Source organism: Rhinatrema bivittatum, chromosome 1 (assembly GCF_901001135.1).
Source record: "Rhinatrema bivittatum chromosome 1, aRhiBiv1.1, whole genome shotgun sequence".
Classification (NCBI taxonomy): Eukaryota; Metazoa; Chordata; class Amphibia; order Gymnophiona; family Rhinatrematidae; genus Rhinatrema; species Rhinatrema bivittatum.
This window is the reverse complement of record NC_042615.1, coordinates 537,010,925-537,036,616: the sequence shown is the minus strand read 5'-3', so window position 1 is coordinate 537,036,616 and position 25,692 is coordinate 537,010,925. Positions and strand designations below refer to the sequence as shown.

Genomic DNA, 25,692 nt, shown 5'->3' with positions numbered 1-25,692 from the left:
GGTCCTGAGTCCATCTGGCTACACGCTAGGAAATGGAGAAATTACTTACCTGATAATTTTGTTTTCCTTAGTGTAGACAGATGGACTGAACATCCCGCCCATGGCTGCCCCACAAATCAAGAACTTTGGGTAACAAACCTCGAAACTAAAACAAGTACAGGTAAGCCATGTATTACCTCTAGTTCAGGACACCCACAGTTTGCCGGGTGTCGGCATTAATCGGTTGAGTGCACTGGTGGTCTCCAGTTTTGGAAATCTTTTGAACCAGTCCTAGTTAATCAAGTTATCAAGACACACATATATCCACAATAGCTTTTCAAGGTGAATACTGAACAGCTAAGCTACCTGCACGGGTATTATGTAGAGTGATGTCTGCTTTGAAATCTGACTCAGACTCCCATCTATCAGGAGAGTACAATACCCATTGGTCCTGAGTCCATCTGTCTACACTAAAGAAAACGAAATTATCAGGTAAGTAATTTCTCTAGTTTACAAGCCACTTTGTCATATATTGATGGGACATTCTGTTGAAGTCCCGAGGGCGGCTGTCTCGGCGACTTCCAAGTTCCCTACCTGCCTCACCTCCGGGGCTGGGACTTTTCTAGTTGTTACCTTTCTTACCTCACAAGAAGTTCCTAATTTACTGCTGGAGGCTCCTGGCACTTAGGGGTTTCGCTGCGCTGGCTGGCTTGTTATAGAAAACACTCACAGCCTTTATATTTCTCAATAATACTTTTTATTATAGAAAGCAAAGAAGCCAGAAGAAGAATACAGGAAAGATACAAGTTTCATGGGAGTGGCTTGGAGCGTCTAACCGTGACGTATTACCAAAGCCTTCTCAGTTTCTAAGCTATACATTACATCCTTATATACTAATATTGCTACAACGTTTTTTCTCTTTTGTTTTGGGATGGCTCCCTTATTTGGAGTGGGAACCTTTACCTAAATTAATGATGTCAAAGTACAGTTATCTTGGTACACTCCCCCCATTCCGTGTTAGCTAGGCCTTGCGCTGGATGCAGTTCTCTACACACACTACTTCTGTTTCTCATCCAAGGCCTGTTTTGCCTGCTCATAAAAACAAAATACATTCTTTTCTCTTGGGCAAAACTGTTCCGTTAATTTCATTATTTAATTATTTAATCCAGGTTATTAACAATTCAAAAGCATATTCAAGGGCGGAAAAAAGAATAAGTGAGTTTTTGTGAAATCTGCAGGTACGTAGTGTCTTGCGTTTTTTCTTGATTTGTGCTTAAAAGCTGGATTGGTCCCTTGGTGAAGAGGTTGTCAATTTTGCTGAATTGGCAGTGGCTCAGCCACCACTGACCAATGCAAGGTAACTAATCATCATAGAAAGTTTTGTACTAACTTTGACTAATTTATGAAAATATATCTAAACAAATGTGTCAAAAGCTAACAGTGTGGTAAGCATAGCAAACTGAGCTGCATTGTAAAATTTCACATCTCTAGCATTTGCATGTTTCACAGTTGGGTGCCAAAGATGGCTCTTTTTTAACATAGTGCAATCACACATACAAATGATGCTTGTTTTTTAGGACTGTAATTCTGGCCAAAGCAAGGTTGGATCCAAGACAAAACAGGGTGACTTTTGTAGCAAAAAAGAAGCTATTTCAAATGACATTAGAAAAAAAAAACAATTTAAAAACTGCTCAGAGATGTGCACCCAAAATAATTGGCAAACATTTGCATAACGGAGTCCCTTAAGGTTCTTCTCTCTCCTCCACCCTTTTCAACATCTACATGCTCCCACTTTTCCAAACTCCTCGCTATCCTGGGCCTCCAATACTTCATTTACGCCGATGATGTCCAGATTCTTATCCCCATGAAAGGAAACATACAGAACACCCTGCTACAATGGAACTCCATACTAACCCAAATACAAAAACTCCTATCCCAAATAGCACTCACCCTCAATCATACAAAAACTGAAATCTTTCACATCTCTAACAAACCACTAGCATGGAACATTCAAGACTACGCATCCTTGCAAAGTACAAACCTTCTCATCCCAAGTGCAAGAAACCTCGGCGTCACCCTAGACTCCGAACTCAACCTGAAAACCTACATCAACACTATAATAAAAGTAGGCTATTTCAAATTACACATCCTCAAAAAAAAAATCAAACCCCTACTACTCAGTCAAGATTATCGATCTGCACTCCAAGCCCTCATCTTCTCCAAACTCGACTACTGCAACTCCATCCTCCTTGGGCTCCCAACCTCCACCCTTAAATCCCTCCATCTACTCCAAAATGCAGCAGCCAGTTCCCTCACAAACAGCAAGCGCTCCACACACATCACCCCCACACTAAAAGACCTCCACTGGCTCCCCATAACCCACAGAATCCAATACAAAACCCTTACACTAATACACAAATCCCTTAACAACGAAAAAACAGACTGGCTAAAGGACACCCTTCTCCCATACACCTCCCAAAGAAACCTACGATCCAACAACTCCGGACTACTTTCCATTCCCTCCAACAAACAGACCCAACGCACTTCAACACGAGAACGAGCAATCTCAATAGCAGGACCTGCACTACGAAACAAACTACCTGCAAATCCCAGAAAGGAACCCTCATCACAGATATTTAAGAAATCTCCAATGACCACTACCAAACAAATCCCCAACCCACACATATCCTACAATGAAGACACTTAATCGGTAGCTATTCTACTGTCACGAAAATAAGCTGTCTTGTTTCTAAAATGTGACAATTCTTTTCTTGACAATACTATAATTCTCTGTAGTTTCATCATCTCAATGTAAAGATAGTGTGACCTGTAATCACGCCATCTCACTGGTAATTATGTAAACCGATGTGATACCCTTGGGTGAATATCGGTGTATAAAAATAAATAACAAGGTGACATCATGTCTTAATGTAACTATATCTTTACTTCCGGTTGTCTGCAAACCCTCCTAGTGGAAATCCTAAATGTATGGCATAGGCCATAACTACTGGTCCAGTTATGACCTGAATTGAAGTATACATCAGGAGCAATGAGGAGGCAAAGTAGGCCTTAAATTTTTTTTTGTAAAATTTTTCACGTACTTAACTAGCCCAAAAAAAAAAGTTCATACTAGGTTCCAAACTTTCCATAGGAACTTGGCACCAGAGGTTGTAATAATCCACAAAAGTTCAGGCTCCTAACCGGGGTTGTTTGGCTGCAGTACCCAGCCAAAGTGGCCATTTTGTGTTGTGTGGAGCAGAGTACTCTTCTCTGAGTGACCTTCATTCAGCTGCTTCTAGCTCTTGAACCGACAGAGATCCAGCTCAAAATTTTTGCATAGTTTTGTTTGAGGCCCTAGTAAACATCCGCACAAATTTTCCTTCAATTTGAAGGCGGTCGAGAGTGGATGACTTTCTAAATTGGTCCACTTGACATGGAATGTCCCAGAAGTAACATTCACCAATAAAAATTCCTTAACTGTTGTTTTTTGATGATAGTCCACAATTCATTTTGTATTCTAAATGTCTTGTTTTCATAAAAAAAAAAACTTCCATTTTTTTTGTGCTTTTTTTTTTTTAAGCTGAATGTTCAATTTTTTGGAAAATTAAGTTTTTATTTTCATTTCCAGTTATGTCCGCAGAGGTGGTTCCTGTACTGGCTAATCATTCTTCTATGTAACTCCTCAACACCAGTGTATCACCACTGGATTCACCAGAGCTTCCCTAGCCTTGACAGCATGATGTCTCAGGAGATGTCCAAATGATTTTTAATACTTATGCTCGCTAATGTGTCTTCCAACCTGGTCCTGGAGCCTCGCCTAGTAGGACTGGTTTTCTAGATATCTGCAATGATTGTGGTTGTGACACATTATAAATTTGTTGTGCATTTTCATTATGTTCTTCAAGAAGCTTCAGGACCAGGTTGAGAAACACTGTCCTATTCAATATTGTTTGTTCTTCTCTACAGAAGTTATCCTGTGTTAGCTTTTCTAGTAATATCATAGTATTGATGACTATATGTATATTTTATATGTATTAGTACACATTGTCTTATCTGGTCATGAACCCCCCTCTCCCAACATGTATGAGCACACTTATTTAATTAACTGACTTTTAAGCTGTTTAATTTCCTGTTCACATGCATTTGATCATAGAAAATTCCAATCCCTCTTGGACATTTTCTAAAAAAAAGTTGGTCTAATAAATATTTGATAAATACCAACTTGTCATTTGACATGACAAGCTATGCACCCTTAATATTGGGCTTTTTTTCAGAAGTTGGGAGTCTGAATGCCATTCTCATTTCAGAGACATGCAATTACAATCATGCTAACTGATGAACATGCATCACTAAATTAAAAGCAATTTCCTATACAGCTATCTGCTACATGTTGGAAGATTTTAGATCTGTTTGTCTCCAGACCAGAAACATTGTGGCCTGAAAAAGCTGGTGTCTTTACTGCATGCAGTTTTTAAATGTACTGTGCATTGTATACTAATTTCCCTCAGTAAAACAATATAGCTGTGGTAGTGTAAAAATGTTATCCCACATTGAATCAAGGAAGAAATTATTAGAGCATGCTCCAAAACTCTCATCTTCCCTTTGTGTTAAAATTGACTTTCCTCTACTTCTTTGTACTTTATAAATAATTTTTTTTTATGATGTCCTACACAAGTCAGCAACAAGTAAAGCAATAAACAAGCAAGCCAGAAACACATTTCAGGAAAGTCCGTAAGTCACATAGAACTGGTGACTTCCGGTGATGACGTCACCGAGACAGACGGAGGAAATCTGAGCTCCGCGGGTCCTCCCCCCCCCCCCCCCCCCCCTTGATAACCCTCGGATCGACGCGATTCGCACAGCCTTTGCTTCGGGGACCCTTGGCGATCGATGGGACCCCGAGGCTGTCGTTTTTAAGCTTTTAGGCGCCGGATGCCGGCGGATTCATTCGGGGATCGGAGCTGTAGCGGTGCGGCCAAGATGGCAGCTGCATGCTGCGCGGCCCGCTCGCTTCCTAGCTGTGCCGACGTGGCCCAGCGGCATTTTTTTCAACGGAGACCCAGGACTATCATGCGGAGGGTCGGAGGACCTGCCAGTGTGTCTGGGGGAGACGTGGTGTGGTGCCACTTGCAAGGACTGCTGGTGGGCCGAGATGGCCCTATTTCCCCGAGGTACTGTAAATGAGCATGCTGGGGAGCAGGGTCTGGATCCCTGAGACTGTCTCTATTGCACATTAGCCCGGGTACTGCTGCCCTCTGGGCAGCTGTGGAGCACAGCTGGACTGAGTCATTTAGTGCTCCCTGGAAGTTCTCTGTCCAGCTCCGATTTGAAACCTGGCCTTGAAAGGCTACTGCTCTAAGGGTGGTGGTTGCCTGTACTCCCAGCTTTGCAGGTGCAATCCGTTGGCTACTTGGAACTCTTTTTTTTTTCTCAGCTAAACCCTGCTACATTGCCAGAATTCGTTGTTGCCTGTTCTTGATTAGTTGGAACTCTTTCTCAGATATCTCACATTGCACTCCCAGACTTCACTGTTGCATCTCGTTGGTAATTTGGAACTTTTTCTCTCAGATATCTCATTAGTGTACATTTCTCACTTGATGGCCGTACTGTTGCCCAAGGGAGCCCTCACAGTTCGGACAGGGGGCGATGCGACAGCAGAGCGCACGGAAGAGTGTCGTCTGCCGGTCCCGCACCCCAGTTGCTAAGATGGTGGAGGCCCCTGCCGGCACCAAGGTTCTTGATTTGCTGTCTGCAGACGCTCTTCTTCAAATCTCTGTGTCACCGCAGCCCTAGACCTTCACCTTACTAAAATACAGGCCTCCAATCAGCGCTAGAAGGTCAGACGAAACAGTTGGATGAAGCGGAGCATGTTCTGTCAGACCATGGAGACCGATTGGGCGAGTCGGAGCGCAGTGTGGAAGAGCTACAAGCTACTCAACGAGACTTGCTGGCCAAAATTGAGGATTTAGAAGACAGAAGTCGGAGGAACAATTATCCGTATTATCGGGGTCCCAGAGTCAGTCAAAGACAGTGGGTTGTCCGAACTTGTGGAATCTTGGTTGCCGAGCCAACTGGGTCTGGAGTTTTCTGTGACGCCGATGGTCTGTGAACGGGTTCACCGAATTGGAATCTTACGGGACGGAGCGAACAGGCCCAGACCGGTGCTAGCGAAAATACTGAACTGGGCGCATAAGACACAGATCATGCGAGCTTCTAAACAGGTGTACATAGAATTTCAAGGCCATAAGATACTTCTATTTAATGATTTTTCAGCGGCGACGGCAGCGCAACGAAAGATCATGTCCCAGGCGTGTACAGAGTTGCATAAGTGAGGCATCAAATTTGGGCTGCTTTATCCAGCTAAGCTGCGAATCTTCCATGATAACAAGGTTCTTTTTTTCACTTCCAGAGATGCTGCAGACAGATTTATAGCTACCTTGCCAACTGCAGGGGAAGAATAAAAGCTGCTTGTTGTAGTGAAGCCTTCTTTCTTGCGGAACGGAGGGAGGCTGGCTGAGGATCTCGATTCTTGTTATGTGGCTCTTTTCTAAACTTGGTTTGACGGGACGTGTCACTAGTTTTCGTAGCTGGGACTCGACTTAGTCTGACTTTGCTGCAATGCCCGAAGCCTTGGAGTGTAGCTGGAGTGTCGGGGCCCCCTTGACTGGGGACCTCGTGGCTCCATCACGATTCTAAAATGCTGTTAATGTTGCTTGATATATTGTCAAAGTTTTGTTATTGATTCGGGGGGGGGGGGGCATAGGGGACCTAGAGGGGGGCCTCTTCCTTACTGCTTCCAGGTGTGGGGGTGGGGGGAGTGGCTCTGAACCTCTTGGGGCAGGTGTTTGGTGGGTTATGTGTGTATGTGAGTTGTTATGGCTGTGGTATGTTTGGTGTGAACGGTGTGCTTGGGTTGCGAAGTTCGGTCTGCTGAGATTGGGGGGGGGGGGGCAAAGAACCCTGGGAGACATCCCTTTCATTTTGGTGCTAAGGCAGTTTTTTATGGCTAATGGCCTGTGTCCTTGGTGGTTATTTTCTTATGATCCTGGGGGCTTAGGCTGGGGAGCCCCAGGATTTTTTTTTTCTTTTGTCACCATGGCTACTTTATTGCATCCTATTGGTAATGTTTTTTAAGTAACTTCGGCTATAGCTACAGTAAAATGCACATCTCTTAATGTAGATGACATGCACTCCTCTATCAAACGAAAGAAACTCATTATGGCTTTTAAACGTATGGGGTCGCAGGTTGTGTTCCTTCAAGAGACTCATTTGTCAGCCAGTGAACATATCAAATTACAAAGAGAGTGGGTGGGGCAGTGTTTTTTTCTCTTCCTACTCGTCCAGAAAACGAGGGGTGGCTATACTCATTCATAAACAACTGCCTTTTCATTCTGAGCGGGTATGGCATGACCCCGAAGGTCGCTATGTCATAGTCCAGGGATTGTGTAATCAGCAAAGAGTGGCTTTGTGTAATGTATATGCGCTTAATGTCTATCAGCATGCGTTTTTCACCCGTCTAGCGGGGATCCTTGGTGAACTTTCTGATTGGGAGGGGATTTTAATATGGTAGCCGACAAGATGGAAGACTGCAAACCTCCTAAATCTGTAGAACCTAATGACATCCATAAAGGCCCTAATTTTCTATGCCATGAATTGTGCCTGTTGGACATTTGGAGGGCGTTGCACCCTGGAGAGCAGGATGTTACTTTTTTTTCACATCCTCACGGGTCCTATTCCCGTTTGGATTATTTTCTGATTTCGGAATTCCTGTTCCCCAGGGTGACCACTGCTACCATAGGCACCTTTGCCTTATCAGATCATGCGCCAACATTGGGACATACTCCTAAACCCCCTTTTTCCTGGCGCATGTCCCCCAGGCTGTTCTTGGATAAGGAGTTTTCTCGCTACCTTGTAACCCGTTGGGAAGAATATATGCTTCTAAATAATACTTCTGATATCACACCACGGGTTTTATGGGAAGCAGGTAAAGCAGTAATGCGGGGACACATTATACCCTATGTTGCTACCCAGAATAGGAAGCGTAATGCTGCGATTCTTTAACTGAAGAATTGAAACAGGCACAGCTCAGGCATATTAGTGCCATTTCAGAATCTAGCAAGCGTGAAGTAGACGAGCTGAGGGAAACTTTACAAACGCTCTTGTTTCAGCGAGCATCCAAGTCTATGAGATATTATAAATATCAATTGTATCGCTATGGTAATCGGCCCAGTAAGTTGCTGGCCAGTTTGGTTAGGGCGCGTGGACCCAAATCTTTCATAACGAGTATTAGGGATAGGTTTGGGTCCAGTCAAAACACTTCGGCAGCAATTATGGAGCGTTTTCTGGAATACTATAGTGGGCTTTATGGGAAAAAGGATAGCCTTATCCCATGAAGAGAGTCTTTCTTTTCTGACCTTCCTTGGATGCACCTTACTGAGGCGCAGATTCTATCGTTAAATATGCCTGTAACTGATTCCGAAATTCATGCCATCATACACGGTCTCAAGTTGGGTAAGGTGGCTGGACCAGATGGCCTGGGGCCGGAGTTTTATAAGATTTTGAAATTTCCCATTTTACCTGCGTTACGATCATATTATAATAGCTTAGTACAGGAAAATCCGGTTACCCTCGCAGAAAATCAATCCACTATAGTGTTGCTCCCCAAACCTGGGAAGGATTTACAGGAAGTGGGCGCGTATAGGCCTATCTCTCTTATAAATGGGGACTTAAAAATATTGGCAGCAGTGCTGGCGGCCAGATTGAGTCTCCTTTTGCCCTCCGTAATACACGGTGACCAAACCGGCTTTATTAAGGGGCATCAAGGCGTTAAGAATGTGAGGCGCCTGATTGGCCTATTAAATTTTCACTCTAACACCGAAGCCCTGGTGCTAAGCTTGGATGCGGAAAAAGCTTTTGATTCCCTTTCATGGGACTATTTATTTTGGGCTTTGCAAGCATATGGCATATCAGGTTCCTTTTTATCTTTGGTTGCAAGCCCTGTATGCCAATCCGAGTGCCAGGTTACTTATTAACGGTACTTTGTCAGAAGCTTTCCTTATTCTATGTGGGGTGCGCCAGGGATGCCCTTTGTCCCCTCTTTTATTTGTATTAGCCTTGGAACCTCTGGCTATTAAGTTGCAGTTGGAGGATAAGTTTCGAGGCATCCGTATAGGCCATCACCAAATGAAGTTAGCAATGTTCACTGATGATATTTTGTTGTTTGTGGGGCAACCTCGGACTAGCATCCCCGTCATTATTCAATGTTTTAATGTTTTTCACTCCATTTCGGGCCTGACCATTAATTTTTCTAAATCAGAAGCGCTCGCTCTTGACCCTGGGGTACAACAACATTGGCCGGGAGGGTTCCCGTTCATGTGGGCTCCGAATAAACAAATATTTGGGGGTATGGATCTCTCGAGATCCTGTGGACCTTTATGCTTTGAATATAAAAAGCACACTGGTAGACTTGGATGCTCAACTGAAGGCTTGGTGCTCTCTGCCCCTTTCTCTTTTTGGTAGAAGTGCTCTTCTTAAGATGGTGCTTATGCCTAAACTTCTTTATAAATTGCATATGTTGCCCTGCTGGCTTTCTAGCAGAGAGTTAAAGTGGTTGCAGTCTTCTTTTCAAAAATTTCTTTGGGCAGGGTAAAAAGCGAGGTTATGCTATCAGGTGTTGATGTCTCAGAGGGGATGCCGGATGTTCGGTTATACAATGCAGCCTGCCAACTTCGATTTGTGGGGGAATGGATCCTTTATGAATATGCATATTGTGAGGATGGGTTGGCTATCAATATGGTTGCACCTTGGTCCCCTTTGTACTTGATTCGGGCTAGTCCTGGGGTTTATAGGACATTAAATATCCCTCGTACTCTAGTACAACCATGTCGTCAGGCCTGGTGATGGATACGGTCCAGAGGAGGACTGGCGGGTCTTTCTTCTCTTTTTATGCCATTAATGGGCAACTTGGATTTTCTTCCAGGCCGCGACAACTACTTTCTTTTTGATACATGGCTGCAGAAAGGTTTAGCGTTCATTTTTTGCTTCTATGTTACAGACTCGCCAATAATACATGATTTTGCATTTTTGGCCTGAGAATATGACTTAACAACTAAACATTTCTATGCATATTTACAGAACCGTCATTATCTCCAATCTTTTCATTGGACTGAGGAGTCATATCGTCAGGAGACAGCCTTTATGCAGCGTTTTTTTGAGAGGGCATTAAAGTGTAACTCCATCAAAGGTTGGTGCGAGTTTGGTAAATCCTATCACTCTGCGATGCATGTGGCTTCTTTGACGCGCTACTGGACTGAGGCGTGGACCATGGATATATCTACTTCTTATCTTCTTTCATGTTTTAAGCTTTTGCCCAAAAGCTTACCAGATCTCTCTCTTCAGGAATTACAATTTAAGATTTTGCACCACATTTTTTGCGATGATGTTCGTCGTTGCAGGATGGGACGGTTACCCAACCCAAAATGTGTTAAATGTCATCAGGTGACGGATACTTTGGCACATAGATTGTTTCTATGCCCTGTTTTGCGACCATTTTGGATGAAGGTCCTTGCAGTAGTAGCTCAATGCACTGGTTCGTCTATTGCTTGGATGGGCAAGTTACTTCTCTCTGGTTTACGAGGAACTCTTCCCTCTTACAAATTATCTTTGGATAAATTTGGTCATACGGCAATATTACTGGCATGCCGTACGATCTTAGCTGACTGGATAACACCAGATACGATGCCCAACCTGCGGGCGTGGTTTGGGTGGCTGGCCTTTTCAATGCAAATGGAGCGACTGGTTGCCATGGACGGTAAGAGAGAAAGGGATATGCTATACCAGTCTTGTTGGTCAGCTTGTTATGGCCTATTGCCGTCAGACCTTCAATCTACTTTAACCGCTGCTGGTTATCATCCCTCTTGGAAATGACTTGCTTTGAGATCATTGTACATTACCAGGATGTCTGAACTTTGCAAGGGCATGTAATGTTGGTTTTTTCTTACCAATGTTGGACAGTGCTGGTTATGGGAGGGGTTTCTCCCAGGGCAAACGGGGGGGCCGGGTTGGTGTGCGTAGTGTATGGAATGTTAGTGGACGTTTGTGGTGTGACTGGGTGGTGGGTTATGCTTGGAGTTTAATCTGTTTCTCATGGTCAGGAGGACCACAAAAGGAGAGTTCCTGGGGTGTTACAATTGACCTTGCTATCTTGGGAAATCGTTCTTGAAATGTGTCGTCTTGATAATATTGGATTTCAATTGTGCACTATTTTCCTAAGTTTGGGTTATTGATTGTACCTGTGTTGCGCTCTAATTAAAAAAAAAAAAAAAAAAAAAGATTTTGACAAAAAAAAAACTGGTGACTTCCTTTTCGTCCTGCAGACCAGTCCACACGTGCGGGATTCCCGTTTGCCAGTAGGTGGAGGCGGAGAACCTTTTTTTTTCCACTTTTTTTTTTTTTTTTTGCTTGCATCACTCACCCTAAATATTCTGGGATAACTGGGAGGTTCCTCAGTAGTTCTCTGTCTCCGGTTAGGTGGGAGGTATACTGGGATAGCTAGGGACTATAAACAAAACAGAGAAGTAGGAATAGGCAAGGAAGTTAGACTCCGGGGAGAACCCTTCCTCACCTTTTGAAAAAAAAAAAAAAAAAAAAACCCCCAAACAAACAAACCCTGGAGTAGTCCTAAGAAAGCCATGGTCTTTATAGGGCAGACTCTAATAGGGAGCAGTTTGGTGTCTTTAGCCTCAGCAGTGGGAACACAGGATTCTTCTCCCTCAGCTGCAAGACGCATGCCGAGAGAGGCCAGAAATGCGTACTGTGTGGGACAGAGAAGGAGGAAGAGCTCCATTGCGGGCTCCTTTTGTCCCTGCTGTCATGGCTGTGAATTGGCAAAGGACAGACAGCAGCAATCAGGGGGAGGGGTGGATTGTAAGTAAATTCACCACCCACACTGGCTCAGAGGGACCTCCGTGAGTAGCCTGATCGGGCAGAGGGCCCGTCTTGACAGATTGTGCATTTATCAAAATAATTTTAAGAAGGATTTCACAGACATCCAAGAAGAGGCTGATGCATAATCAACATGAGACAAGATGGCCACCCACCGCTTGATGTTCACAGATTCTTTGAACTTCTAATCCCCATACATGTCTAGTCCATGAATTATTGGAATTTTGTTTATTTTAAAAATCTTACAGTCCGCAATTTCACAACAGTTCAATGCGGGTAACAGTGAGGTCCATATTCAAAAACATTTAGCTGGCTAACTCAGAAGTTAACCAGCTAAATTTAATATTTGGGCACATATTCATCTAAGTTAGTGGGAGAAGCTGAGTTAGCTGGCTAACTCCAATATTCAGAGTTAGCTGGATGACTTAGCTGCCTAAGTCTATGGGCCAAAGAGCTGTCCTAAAACTGGCCATCTGGCTTTAAAATAACTTGTTATATTCAATAGTGCAGTTTCACTATTGAATGTTCTTCCTAAGTTAGCTGAATACGTTTATCTGGCTAACTTTGCTAGCTGGACTATCTCTGAATATGGACCTGAATATATATGTATATTAAAACATTAAAAATACAATACATTCAATAAAATAATACAAAAGACAAACACGGCTAGTCAAGGAGTTGCAATTGGAACCATCCAAGGAAAAGTTAACTGACCAACACTTATCACTACTTGTTGTGTACGGACTTTGCACCTCTCTGGTCAATGGGTATGTTAAAACACTCTCCCTCAGATGGAAACAGAGACCGATGTCACAGTAGAAGGGAGGGAATCCCTCGCAGCAAGGCTTGGTATCCTCTGTAGCCTCTTCCCCCCCCCCCCCCCCCCCACACACACACCTTGCATGGATAATATCAGTGGTAGGGGCCCCACAACTCCTGGATGACAAGAGCCAGTGGGTATGTCAAAATTATCTCCCTCAGAATAGATGGAGCAGAGCCTGATATCACAGTAGGGTAGAGGGAATCCCTTATAGCAAGACTGGTAGACAGGGTTTGTTACAACAAGAACAAAAAATCTTTACCTGGAAAAATAAGTCTGCTTTTTTTAGGCACTTCAAAAGATAACATTCAGGTACTGTAGATATTTCCCTATCCCCAGAGGACTTGCAATCCAATAGGGAGACTTATCAAGCACCAATATTTTATTGCGGGAGGGGGGAAGATGCGTTCTCGTGAAATTTTGCCCTTTCCCCCAAAAAAATATTGTGGCATATTCCTAGCAATATTTTATCTCATGGAAAAACTGAGAGATTAAGTATTGCTGCAAGGGCCCAAAAAATGCATGATGGCAGCCCTCTTTTGCATGGAGCCACCATCATTTTAAAGGGTCCATAGACCCAAAATTCCCCAAGTATAAAAATCGCCACCAGGATCTGTGCAGACACCCCCCCCCCCCCCCCAAGTCCCTCTCCTTTGCTGAAAACACTCTCCTCCCTGATAGCAGAAGCCTCCCTTCCAAAAATATTAGGCCCTGTGATCTAGGCTGGCCCCCCCCCCTTAACTCAAAAACATACTCTAGTGGTCTAGAGTGGCCCCTGGACCCCTACCCACCACCCCCCCGACTCCTACCTAAAAGAAGTACCCCCTGGAGTACCCCCTAGCTCCAGGTAGGTTAACACCATATTCCAAAATGGTGCCAACCGTCCTTTGCCCCGTAATATGATAAGGGCAAAGGCTGATTTCCTAGCGTGTAGCAGATGGACTCAAAACAAGTGGGTATAATGTGCTCATGCTAGCAGTTGGAGACGGATCTGACGTCAGCACGGGTACATATACCCCCACAGGAAGTGTAGCAATTCAGTAATTTCCGTCTCCAAAGCAGTTTGGAGCTACCTCACGCTCGCTGAGCGTGTTTCCAAATTCTACAACGACTAAATTCCTTCATTCTTACCCAAAGTAGTCTCACAATTTCACCTCAACCAAACCATATCCTTGCCAACCACTGAAGGTTTGAAGAAGTCGGAAGAAGGTCGAATACTGTGCCATCTCGACATTGGCAGGTTGCTGTCCAGATACTTGGAAATGTCAGAAGCAGTACGAAAGTCTGACCATCTGTTCGTCCTTCACAGCGGGAAGAAGCAAGGGGAAGCGGCCTCACGGCCCACCATCGCCTGCTGGATCAAAGAAGTTATCAAGGTGGCCTACGTAGAGGCAGGAAAACCACCACCTCTACAGGTCAAGGCTCACTCTACCAGAACGCAATCGGCCTCTTGGGCAGAAACTAGGATGCTGTCGCCGGCAGAGAGCGGCGACGTGGTCCTCCCTCCATACCTTCTCCAGATTCTACCGTCTGGACGTTCAGGCCAGGGAGGACACAGCATTTGTGAGGGCAATCCTAAACGGACCTTGGGCAGCCTCCTGCCCAGTCCGGGAGTAGCTTTTGTACATCCCACTTGTTTTGAGTCCATCTGCTACACGCTAGGAAATGTAGAGATTACTTACCTGATAATCTCCTTTTCCTTAGTGTATGCAGATGGACTCAGCATCCCGCCCGGCTGCTGGTATACATGGGTATTCGCCGACTCACGATAAGCCATGTTTGCTTATATAGGGCTTCCACCCTGCTGGGTGTCGACGCCTTCCGGTTGAGAACACTGGCGGTCTCCAGCTACCATCAATTGATCAGGGTAATCCTGTTTATTTAATTGATCGGTCAGTGTCACATATATCCATAAAGCTTTTGCAAGGAAGATTACTGAATTGCTACACTTCCTGTGGGGGTATATGTACCCGTGCTGACGTCAGATCAGTCTCCAACTGCTAGCACGAGCACACTATACCCACTTGTTTTGAGTCCATCTGCATACACTAAGGAAAAGGAGATTATCAGGTAAGTAATCTCTACATTGGTGCCATTTTGGAATATGATGTTGACTGACCCAGAGCTAGAGGTGCTGCTGGGCCGTCCTAGGCCTAAAAATGAGGAAAATAGTTAGGGAAACTACTGCAGTAGCATTTAAGTATTCACCCTCCAGTGACTGTCAGATTTTGTGTTATGATCACTGTTACCAAGTGGAGCGACCACATTATTTCTTGCACCAGGTCCTGTGTTCCATTGAGAATGAGATTTAATGTGTTTTCGCCTTTCATTGGTTCCATGACCAACTGCTGCATGAAGCAGTCATTGATGGCATCTAGAACCTTTACCTTCTTTACATGTCCTGATGCAGTTGATTCAATGAATACTCTGGTAATTGAAATCTCCCATTAATATGTACACCCTGGAGGAAAGGAGAAGCAGAGGTGATATGATACAGACTTTCAGATACTTGAAAGGTTTTAATGATCCAAAGACAATGACAAACCTTTTCCGTCAGGGAAAAAAATCAGCAGAACCAGGGGTCACGATTTGAAACTCCAGGGAGGAAGACTCAGAACCAATGTCGGGAAGTATTTCTTCACGGAGAGGGTGGTGGATGCCTGGAATGCCCTTCTGGAGGAAGTGGTGAAGGCCAGAACTGTGAAGGACTTCAAAGGGGCATGGGATAAACACTGTGGATCCATAAAGTCTAGAGGACATGAATGAAGAGTGGGTGGCTCGCGGTAATGACGGCTACTGCCTGGAGATAATACCCTTATTCAATAAACATACACACGGTTAATGCAACTCCAACAATGCTCTAAGCTTCAACGGCAAGAGGAAATGTGGAAAAAGATTTGCATTCACAAAAAAGCAGGGGAGTAGCTGGCTTGTTACGGTGATTACTACCCCAAACCAAATAAGCCTGATACTTCACTTTCAATACATATCCAGCATAGCTCTCTGCTTCAACAGCAGGGGGAACGAAGAAAAGTGGATCTATATACAGACAACAACCAACAAGGACTGAATTACATAGTCTGGGTTAACAAATAAGCATGGGTGTATCTTGCTTATTGCGATGGCTACAACCCCTAACTAATTAAGCTAGATATTCACTTAGATGCAGTTCCAACACTGTTCTCTACATTAATGGTGGGGGTGGAAGGGAAATAGAACCAAAAGGTTACTAAGAGCCAAGACTAATAGAAGTATGAGGAAAAATAAAATAAAAAGTGCAAAGCTTGCTGGGCAGACTGGATGGGCCGTTTGGTCTTCTTCTGCCGTCGTTTCTATGTTATTGTGTTGCCCATTTTATTAGCCAGTCTAATCTCTCAGTTCTTCTATTCCCTTGGCCAGCTGGGGCTACTGCAGAGACAGCGTTCACAGCTTTCGGAGGCGGCAGAGTCATGGTCATTGTGCAATACCAGGTGGCTGGTCTTAGTCTTTGCTAGCCAGGATCCTCTGTGATGGCATAGGGAGTTGGAAGAGGGTTATAAAATAGGGGGAAAATCCAAGATAGTTGTGAATGAAGGCTCCTAGTACTGTAGCCCAACCGAATCTAGTTTTGACTGAGTTGAAAACCTACAGGAGCAGGGGGAAGCTGCCTGGCCCCTTTATTGCAATTTATAGAGGAAAAGTTACTAGTAAAATTATTTTTCAGAAAGGGGAATAATACTGCATATAATTGCTATACATTTCTGGGTAGGAATTTTAACTTGATTAGCTTTTTTTCTGCTAAAGTTGAGATTCTGTTACAGTCGATGGTAAATAATGTAAGTAAATGAACCGCTGTGTAGGAGAAATCCATTAAACTTGACTGTTTTGCTTTAAGAAGGTCCACTCGTATGCATTAGTATAGATGTTCTTTTCTTACCTGGGACAAATTAAAAGGAACACTAAGGAAGAGCAATGTTTGACCTTGTTACATGAAAGCTGTTTGTGTTGAAACCCCACCACCACTGATCTGTGGTTTTGTTTTGTTTTTTTTTGTGTGTGTTTTTTTTGTTTTAATTTTCATCCTGTTGTAGGAAGCTGGCAGGCTGTACTCTCTTCATCACTGGTGCAAGCCGTGGCATTGGGAAAGCAATCGCCTTGAAGGCAGCCAAGGATGGGGCAAATGTGGTGGTTGCTGCCAAGACAGCACATGCCCATCCTAAACTTCCAGGCACAATCTATACTGCTGCGGAGGAAAGTAAGTGTGTTGACTGTGATGTGATGATGGCCTTGTATTCCAGAATTGATCATACACTGGATTCAACAGTACAAAAATGAATTGGCACCCCTTGAGCCAGCAGGCATACAGAAGGTAGGGGTGGTCACATTTGCTTTTCTTTTAATTTTATATATTAATCTGCTCCCTGGATTCATAGGAGCTGAGCATTCTTGGGATCAAGTCGGTGTGAGCTCTTGCAGGACAGATTCAAATGCGTCATCACTCAGACAAATAAGAAATGCTTGCTTGTTTTTCTGATGCTCATTGATAAAGCATGTGACCTCAGAGAGCTTAAAGCTATTGGAAGTTTCTCTCCATTTTTGTTGCTGCCACAGATTGCTTGAGTTTGGGAATTTTGAGTCTTTTGTCAAGATTTTATTATAGAGTTTATACAGTTGAGTCACTCTGGGGTCCGGCAGAGGGATCTAGAGAGTTTTTTTTGAAGACTGAAGCTCTGTTACCTCACAAGTTTGGTCATTTACTGTTGGATTAGAGGGAAAAGCATCTTACTGGATTGTTTTCTTCCTCTGATTTCCCCACTGCTGTATCTTCTTTTTCCTCAGTTTTCAGGGTTTTGGGTTTTTTTTGCTTTCTCTCAGGCCGATACAGTAAAGCGCGGCCGCAGTTACCCTGCTTCTAACCCGCTTTGTACCCACAATTTGGCCGTGTAAGTCCAACCCGCGATTCACTGTCCCTTTTAACCCATCCTTACCGCTTCTTTAAACAACGGGTAGCCCTTTCCGCCCGCGGCATGTATATGAGATGTAAACGAAAGGATTAGCTATTCCCTCCCATACAGTAACGTGCGCCCCGATTATCACCTTTTTAACCTGCAGTTTTGCCGCGTGTTTAACCTGTTAATTTACCACCTACCCTTACCCCTGCGTTAGTGTCGAGCGTCAGGTCAGAGAGACGAAATTTCACGGACAAACGACCCCCTCATCCCCCGGGACAAGACCTTTAGAGGAGCCAGGATCGGGCAAACTTTCCCCCAGCCCCCGCTCACCTGTTGTTTCCAAGCATAACCTAAACTCTTGCCTGCCCAACCTAAAATCCAACGCACCGGGAAAGCCACTCTTCAGATCGCGACTAATCCCACAAATCGCGACATTTGAAATGACAGGTACCAGCACACCCAGGATACTGTATAGGCGCTGTATAGTGCTCTATACAGTAAAATGGATTTCCTAGCGTGTAGCAGACTCAAAACAAATGGGTATAGTGTGCTCGTGCTAGCAGTTGGAGACTGATCTGACGTCAGCATGGGTACATATACCCCCACAGGAAGTGAAGCAATTCAGTAATTTCAGTCTCCAAAGCAGTTTGGAGCTACCCACGCTCGCTGAGCGTGTTTTCCAAATTCTATCGACTAAATTCTTAGAAGAAATCTACTGAAGACGAGCCCCGCACTCCTGTGGTGATACCAGGCGGTCACTCACCCAGTTGAGTTTCCCGAGCTGACTTCCGTGGTCCCTAGGAGGTAAGAGCCTCGGTCCGGTGGCCGGTTCACGGCAGGGACCCAGCCCCCGAGTGAGAGGGGCTCGGGTGCGGCTTGGCCCCCGAGCGAGACGAGTTCAGGCGCGGCCTAGAGGCAGCCTCGGTCCCGGCGTGGACTTGGCCCCCGAGCGGTTCGGGCGCGGCCTAGAGGCAGCAGTGAAGGTATTTCCCTATCCCCCCCGCAGCCGGAGACCGCCCGGGTCGCAGCCAGGAAGCGCCGAAGACAAGGTAAGGCGTACATCTTTACTTGGTCTCCGAGGAAATGTGGTCTAACTGGGCCTGCCTACGTGGCCGCCCGCCTGGGAGGTCGCCATTGTTGCCTGCCTACTTCTATTTCTAATTCAGCGCTTTTGCTTGCTACGCGCACGTTGTTAGCGCACGCGATAGGCGCACGTTGTTAGCGCACGCGATAGGCGCACGTTGTTAGCGCACGCGATAGGCGCACGTTGTTAGCGCACGCGATAGGCGCACGTTGTTAGCGCACGCGATAGGCGCACGTTGTTAGCGCACGTGATAGGCGCACGTTGATAAGACGCCTGTTCTAGGCGCATGCTGTTACACGCCCGTGTTAGGCACACATCGTAGACAAATGGAGCGTAAGAAGGCCGCTGTGTCCACAGAGCTGGCGCCCCCAGAATCAGGCATGAACGCTTTAAGCCTCTGCTCAGCATGCAATCTTAGAGCCACACAGAGCGAGGAAGCAGACTCCTTATGTGCCCAATGTGAGGAGGCCATGGCAGTTCCAGGAGAAGACCGGTCCCAGCCCAGCGGTTCCTTAGAGAACACTCCGGACTTAGCAGGCCGTGGCGAGCAGCCAGGGAATCCGAGAGACCTGGTACCCCTGCGGCCAGATCTGGTTTCGCTTTCCTGGGTGGAATTATTTAAGGGGATTCACGCCTTTGTCCAGATGCAGTCTGCTCCTTGGATGGGTCTTTCGTCCCGGTTGATCCGGCCCCTGGACCCTCGAGACCTAGGCGCAGCCACTCACCTCCCGACAGCCCCAATCATGGGGATTCGGATTATTCACAGGTAAGTGAGGAGCCCCCCGAGGAGAATGAACTTCCCTCTGAGAACCATATCGGACCATGAGACGCTTCTTTCGGAAAGAAGATCTGCCGGGCCTGGTCTCACAATGCTGGAGCTGGCCATTCCAGGCCAGGACCCCCCAGGGGTCCCTGTACAGAACCCTCTGCTAGAGGGCCTGCGCCAATCGGCTCACCACTTTCCCCTCCTACAAGCAGCACAGCAGCTAATTGAGCTGGAATGGAAGGCACCGGAGGCCTTATTCAAAGGGGGTCGGGCCTTGTCTGGCATGTACCCTCTAGATCAGACAGCCAAGGAACTGCTGGCATGCCCCAGGGTAGACGCCATAATTAACGCAATTGTGAAACGCACCACCATTCCAGTGTAGGGGGGAGCGGCTCTCAAGGATGCGCATGACCGACGCATGGACACCATTCTGAAACAAGCCTTTGAGGTAGCAGCCATGTCCCTTCGAATCGCGACTTGCTGCACCGTGGTGACGCACTCCTGTTTATCACAGGCAAGAAATAACACCCCGGGAGAAGACATGGAATCGGCTCTCGCTTTTCTCACAGACGCAGCCTCCGACCTCGTCCATACGGCAGCCAAGGGAGTGTCGTCCTCAGTGGCAGCCAGAAGACAGCTTTGGCTACGCAATTGGGGGGCGGCCGACTCGTCCTCCAAAACTCGACTCACAAGGATGCCCTTTAAGGGTTCCCTACTGTTCGGCAGCGACCTTGAGAATTGGGCTACTAAATGGGGTGCCTCTCCGTTACCCCGTCTACCAGAAGACAGGTCAAGGAGGAGCCAGCGTCCTGTTTCCAGACCATCCAGAGGTAGAAACTCGCAGCGCTTCAACCCTTACAGGTCTCGCTATCAAGCACCTCGTTCTCAGGCCAGGAATCAGCCCTTTCGGGCTAAGCACACCAAGGAGAGAACCGGCCCGGATTCTGGCCCCGGCCGTAACCCACAATGACAATCAGCCGACCCATCCGAGGGTAGCAACCATAGGGGGCAGGCTAACCCTCTTCTACCGCAGGTGGGTCGAGATCACGTCGGACCAGTGGGTACTCGCCATCATCCAGGAAGGATATTACCTGGACTTCTTTCGGCTTCCGCCGAACAAGTTTGTAAAATCTCCTTGTTCGCTACTCAAGACAGTGGCACTAGAAGTGACCTTACAGAGGCTCCTGGCCCTAAAAGCCATAATCCCAGTACCTGGGGAAGAGGTACCTTCTGGGCATTATTCCATTTATTTCATAGTACCCAAGAAAGAGGGCACCTTCAGGCCCGTCCTGGACCTCAAGTCAGTCAATCGACACCTACGGGTCCCCAGCTTTCGCATGGAAACTCTACGGTCTGTCAAGAATTCAGTACAGCCAGGGAAGTTTCTCACCTCCCTAGATCTGTCAGAAGCCTACCTGCATATCCCAATCCATCGGGATCACCAGTGCTATTTACACTTCAAAGTCCTAAATCAGCACTTCCAGTTCCGGGCTTTACCCTTCGGGTTAGCCACCGCGCCGCGGATCTTTACCAAGGTAATAGTAGTAGTGGCAGCAGCGCTCAGGAAGGAAGGAATCCTCGTCCATCCCTACCTGGACGATTGGCTGATCAGGGCAAAGTCACCGGAGGAGAGTCACCGGGCAACCAACAGAATTATAGCTCTTCTGGAAAGCCTAGGATGGGTAGTCAACATAAAGAAGAGTTCCCTACAGCCATCCCAATTGCTGGAATACCTAAGGGTCCAATTTGACACCCAAGAAGACAAGGTCAGCTTGACCTCCAAGAGACAGTCAAAACTTTGGAATCATTTGCAGGTCCTGCTGAGCGCCAGCCGGCCCACAGCTCGGGATTATCTACAAGTCCTCGGCCTCATGGCATCCACTCTGGAGGTGGTGCCATGGGCGCGGGCTCATATGAGACCATTGCAACGCGCCCTTCTATCTCGATGGAGTCCACGATCACAGGACTACACCATACGCCTGCCTCTACCAGCCAGAGTGCGGAATCAACTACGCTGGTGGTTACGGCCCGACCACTTGAGCCCGGGGTCAAGAATGTCCTCCCCAACCTGGATTCTACTCACCGCAGATGCCAGCCTGAACGGATGGGGAGCGCACTGCGAGGAGCTCACCGCCCAAGGACTGTGGACCAGAGAAGAGTCAAGATGGAATATCAACCGACTAGAGGCACGGGCAGTCAGGCTAGCGTGCATGCGATTTGCCCACACACTTCGCAACAGAGCGGTCAGGGTGATGTCAGACAACGCCACCACGGTGGCATACATCAACTGACAGGGCGGAACCAGAAGCCACCAAGTGTCCCTGGAAATAACTCCCCTGATGATTTGGGCAGAGGCCAATCTTCAGGACATCTCCGCCGTACACATCGCCGGGAAGGACAACACTGCAGCAGACTTCCTCAGCAGAGAAAGCCTAAACCCGGGAGAATGGCAGCTGTCACCCACAGCCTTTCAGATAATTGTGGATCACTGGGGGACGCCAGCCATGGACCTACTAGCAGACAGGTCCAACGCTCAAGTTCCCAGATATTTCAGCCGCAGGCGAGATCCTCGGGCTCAGGGGATCGATGCCCTGGTACAGCCGTGGCCTCAGGGGATCCTGCTATACGCCTTTCCTCCATGGCCCCTGCTGGGCGCCATTGTTCACAGGATTCAGCGACACAGAAGACCTAGTTCTTCTAGTGGCCCCGGACTGGCCAAGAAGAACCTGGTACGCAGACATGAGAAGACTACTGGCAGGGAATCCTCTTCCTCTGCCTCCATACCGGGACCTGCTACGGCAAGGCCCCATTCTCCACGAGGATCCAGCTCAATTCTCTCTTATGGTCTGGCCATTGAGAGGGCTAGACTGAAGAAAAGAGGGTACTCGGAGCCAGTAATAGATACACTCCTCTGAGCACGCAAGTTCTCCACATCACTAACATATATCAGGATCTGGAGAGTTTTTGAAGCATGGTGCGATTCTCACGGCACCAATTCACATGCCGCTGAGATTCCTCTCATCTTGGACTTTCTACAAGATGGACTTCAGAAGGGCCTGTCCCTCAGCTCCATCAAGGTACAGGTAGCAGCGCTGTCTTGCTACGGTCCCAGATGTGACGGCAAATCCATTGCCCAGCACCCAGACGTTTCACGCTTCCTGAAAGGAGTTAAACACATTCGCCCGCCACTGAAGTGGCCAGTGCCCTTGTGGAACCTTAATCTAGTATTGGAATTTCTAGCGGGATCAGCCTTCAGGCCCCTTTAAGGCCTGTCTCTCAGTTTATTGACCTTGAAGCTGTATGTTCAGCACGCCGCATCTCAGAGCTACAAGCATTATCCTGTCGTGATCCATTTCTTAGAATCACTCCAGAGGCTATCCATCTTCGCACAGTTCCTTCCTTTTTACCCAAAGTGGTCTCCCACTTTCACCTCAACCAAACCATATCCTTGCCTACCACGGAAGGTTTGAAGAAATCTGAAGAAGGTCGAATGCTAGGTCATCTCGACATCGGCAGACTGCTGTCCAGATACCTGGAAATGTCAGAAGCAGTACGAAAGACGGACCACCTGTTCATCCTGCACAGTGGGAAGAAGCAAGGGGAAGCGGCCTCACGGCCGACCATAGCCCGCTGGATTAAAGAAGTTATCAAGGCAGCCTACGTAGAGGCAGGAAAACCACCACCTCTACAGGTCAAGGCTCATTCTACCAGAGCACAATCAGCCTCTTGGGCAGAAGCTAAGCTGCTGTCGCCGGCAGAGATATGTAAAGTGGCGATGTGGTCCTCCCTCCATACCTTCTCCAGATTCTATCGTCTGGACGTTCAGGCCAGGGAGGACACAGCATTTGCGAGGGCGATCCTACACGGTCCTCGGGCAGCCTCCCGCCCAGTCCGGGAGTAGCTTTTGTACATCCCATTTGTTTTGAGTCCATCTGCTACACGCTAGGAAATGTTGAGATTACTTACCTGGTAATCTCCTTTTCCTTAGTGTATGCAGATGGACTCAGCATCCCGCCCGGCTGCCGGTATACATGGGGATTCGCTGACTCACGGTAAGCCATGTTTTGCTTATAATAGGGCTTCCACCCTGCCGGGTGTCGACGCCTTCCGGTTGAGAACACTGGCGGTCTCCAGCTACCATCAATTGGTCAGGGTAATCCTGTTGATTAATCGATCGGTCAGTACACATATGGCTATAACAGCTTTTGCAAGGAAGATTACTTAATTGTTTCACTTCCTGTGGGGGTATATGTACCCGTGCTGACGTCAGATCCGTCTCCAACTGCTAGCATGAGCACACTATACCCATTTGTTTTGAGTCCATCTGCATACACTAAGGAAAAGGAGATTACCAGGTAAGTAATCTTAACATTGCACTTCTCGGACGCTTCTTGGACGCGTTTTGGATACGACTTGCATTTGCATGCCATTTAAATACTGTATCGAGCGGTATGTGATCCGAACTGTGCGCGTGGCAAACGAGCGGGCGCCTGGCACTGCCGCACTTTTTCTACCGCGTCCTTACTGTATCGGCCTGTCTGTTAGAATCTCTTGTTAAGCGTGTTGGGGCTTTTTAGAATGGACTTCTCTGGTTATCTCTTAATATGGGGTGCTACAGGGCTGCTCAGTTGCTGTTTTAGATTGTCCATGCAGTAACTTTTCTCTTTGCTCAGCAAAGTTAGGTTGGCAAAGCATTCAAAAGTGCTAGTTTTTTAAACCTTGTTAAATTAGCATATTTGGGGGTCCTAAACTTAGTGCAAAGTGATAAATGTACTTCTTAGTGAGCGTGGATAGGGAGGAAAGAGAAAGCAATTAATATATCTTTGTTTTTCCCTTTTTGGTGGTGGTCTTGTCATGTCTTGTTTTCCATGTTACTGCTGAGGGAATTCTGCACAAAAAATTTACAAATTCAGTGCACGATATTTTACAGTTCTGCAAAATTCTACAGGCTTTGTTCAGATAGCATAGTAAAATCACTGAGTAATAATTAATTTGTAATGCAATACTGAAAAGTTGTTGCTTAAATATGCAGAATTTTTATTTTTTTTTTTTTGTGCAGAATTTTCCTGTCATAAGACCTGGCCCCTCCAGATTGCTCTTGCCCTTCCCCAGGCTCATCAATCCTTCCCAGTTCTCTACTCCCCCCTCCCATTTATAATTTGAATCTCTTTCCCATTCTTGATCTCTCCTCCGCCTTGGGTCAAGCCCCTAATTTGCATGCTAGCTCCCCTTCATCTAAGGGTTGATCAGTCTCCCATATTTATTTTATTTAAAAAATACTTATTAATCTCCTTGCTGATACATCGCTTAACCCCCAACTCCATCCCCCCAACAGGTTTGATTCCTTCCCCATTTCCCCAACTCTTTTTTTCTGCTCCCCCCACTCCAGAAAGACCCTCTTGTTTAACTCCTAGGTGTTGGTATACAAAGAGAAAGCTCTCTTCCCCCCCCCCCCCCCCACCAGTTTTCTCCCTTCACCCCAGCAAGGACCTCCTGGCTTTCTTTGTCTGCCTCCCCCCCCCCCCCCCCCTCCTTTAGTAGGACCTCCTGGCTTTCTTTCTGTTTGCTGCCACCTCTTTAGCAAGACCTCCAGCTCTCTCCTACCTTCCCCCAAATTCACTTTCTGTCTCTCTTGTTTAGGCTTCACTGGACCCTGCATTGCTCTCTCCTTTGTTTGAGCTGAGCAGGCCATGGGTGATGCAGACTCATTTCTTCTATCCTTCATGGGCTAATGCTGACTCTCCCAACTCTCTTCTGGCCTACATAGGCCAATGGTCGCTGCCCCTTTCTCCCGTCTTCCTTCAACTTTTCTAGCACACTTAGGCCTCCACTTCTATTCCTTCCTGGTCCCTGTACCTAATTCTGTGGAGCAAATGTAGAATTCTGTGTAATGCAATATTCCTCTGGGAGTACCATATGCTTGAAAGCCATTGAGTCTGCTTCATATCAGAGAAAGTAAAACTGCTTGTTTCTCTAATAGCAGCTTATTGTAGTCACACTAGCCAGTTATTCTTCCTCTTTCCCCTATAGGAGTTGTTTTTAGCTCCTAGTTTGTTTTTTTTTGCTGTGCTAATAATTAAGTTGACTGGCAATTTGTCAGTTTGGTAGTAGCCATATTGGTCCCAGAGAAAATTGTACCTTTGCAGGGTTGTGATTACTGTAAGTCTTT

General features: G+C 46.4%; 1 protein-coding gene across 2 annotated transcripts in view; it reads left to right on the top strand.

The window, feature by feature from the left end:
• Positions 1–25,692, top strand: part of HSDL2 (hydroxysteroid dehydrogenase like 2) — a 151,211-nt gene that overhangs the window by 5,914 nt on the left and 119,605 nt on the right. For both annotated transcript variants that reach the window (XM_029614299.1, XM_029614290.1), the window contains one exon: positions 16,813–16,976. In XM_029614299.1, coding sequence (XP_029470159.1) covers positions 16,813–16,976 — 164 coding nt within the window. The remainder of the gene's footprint in view (positions 1–16,812; positions 16,977–25,692) is intronic.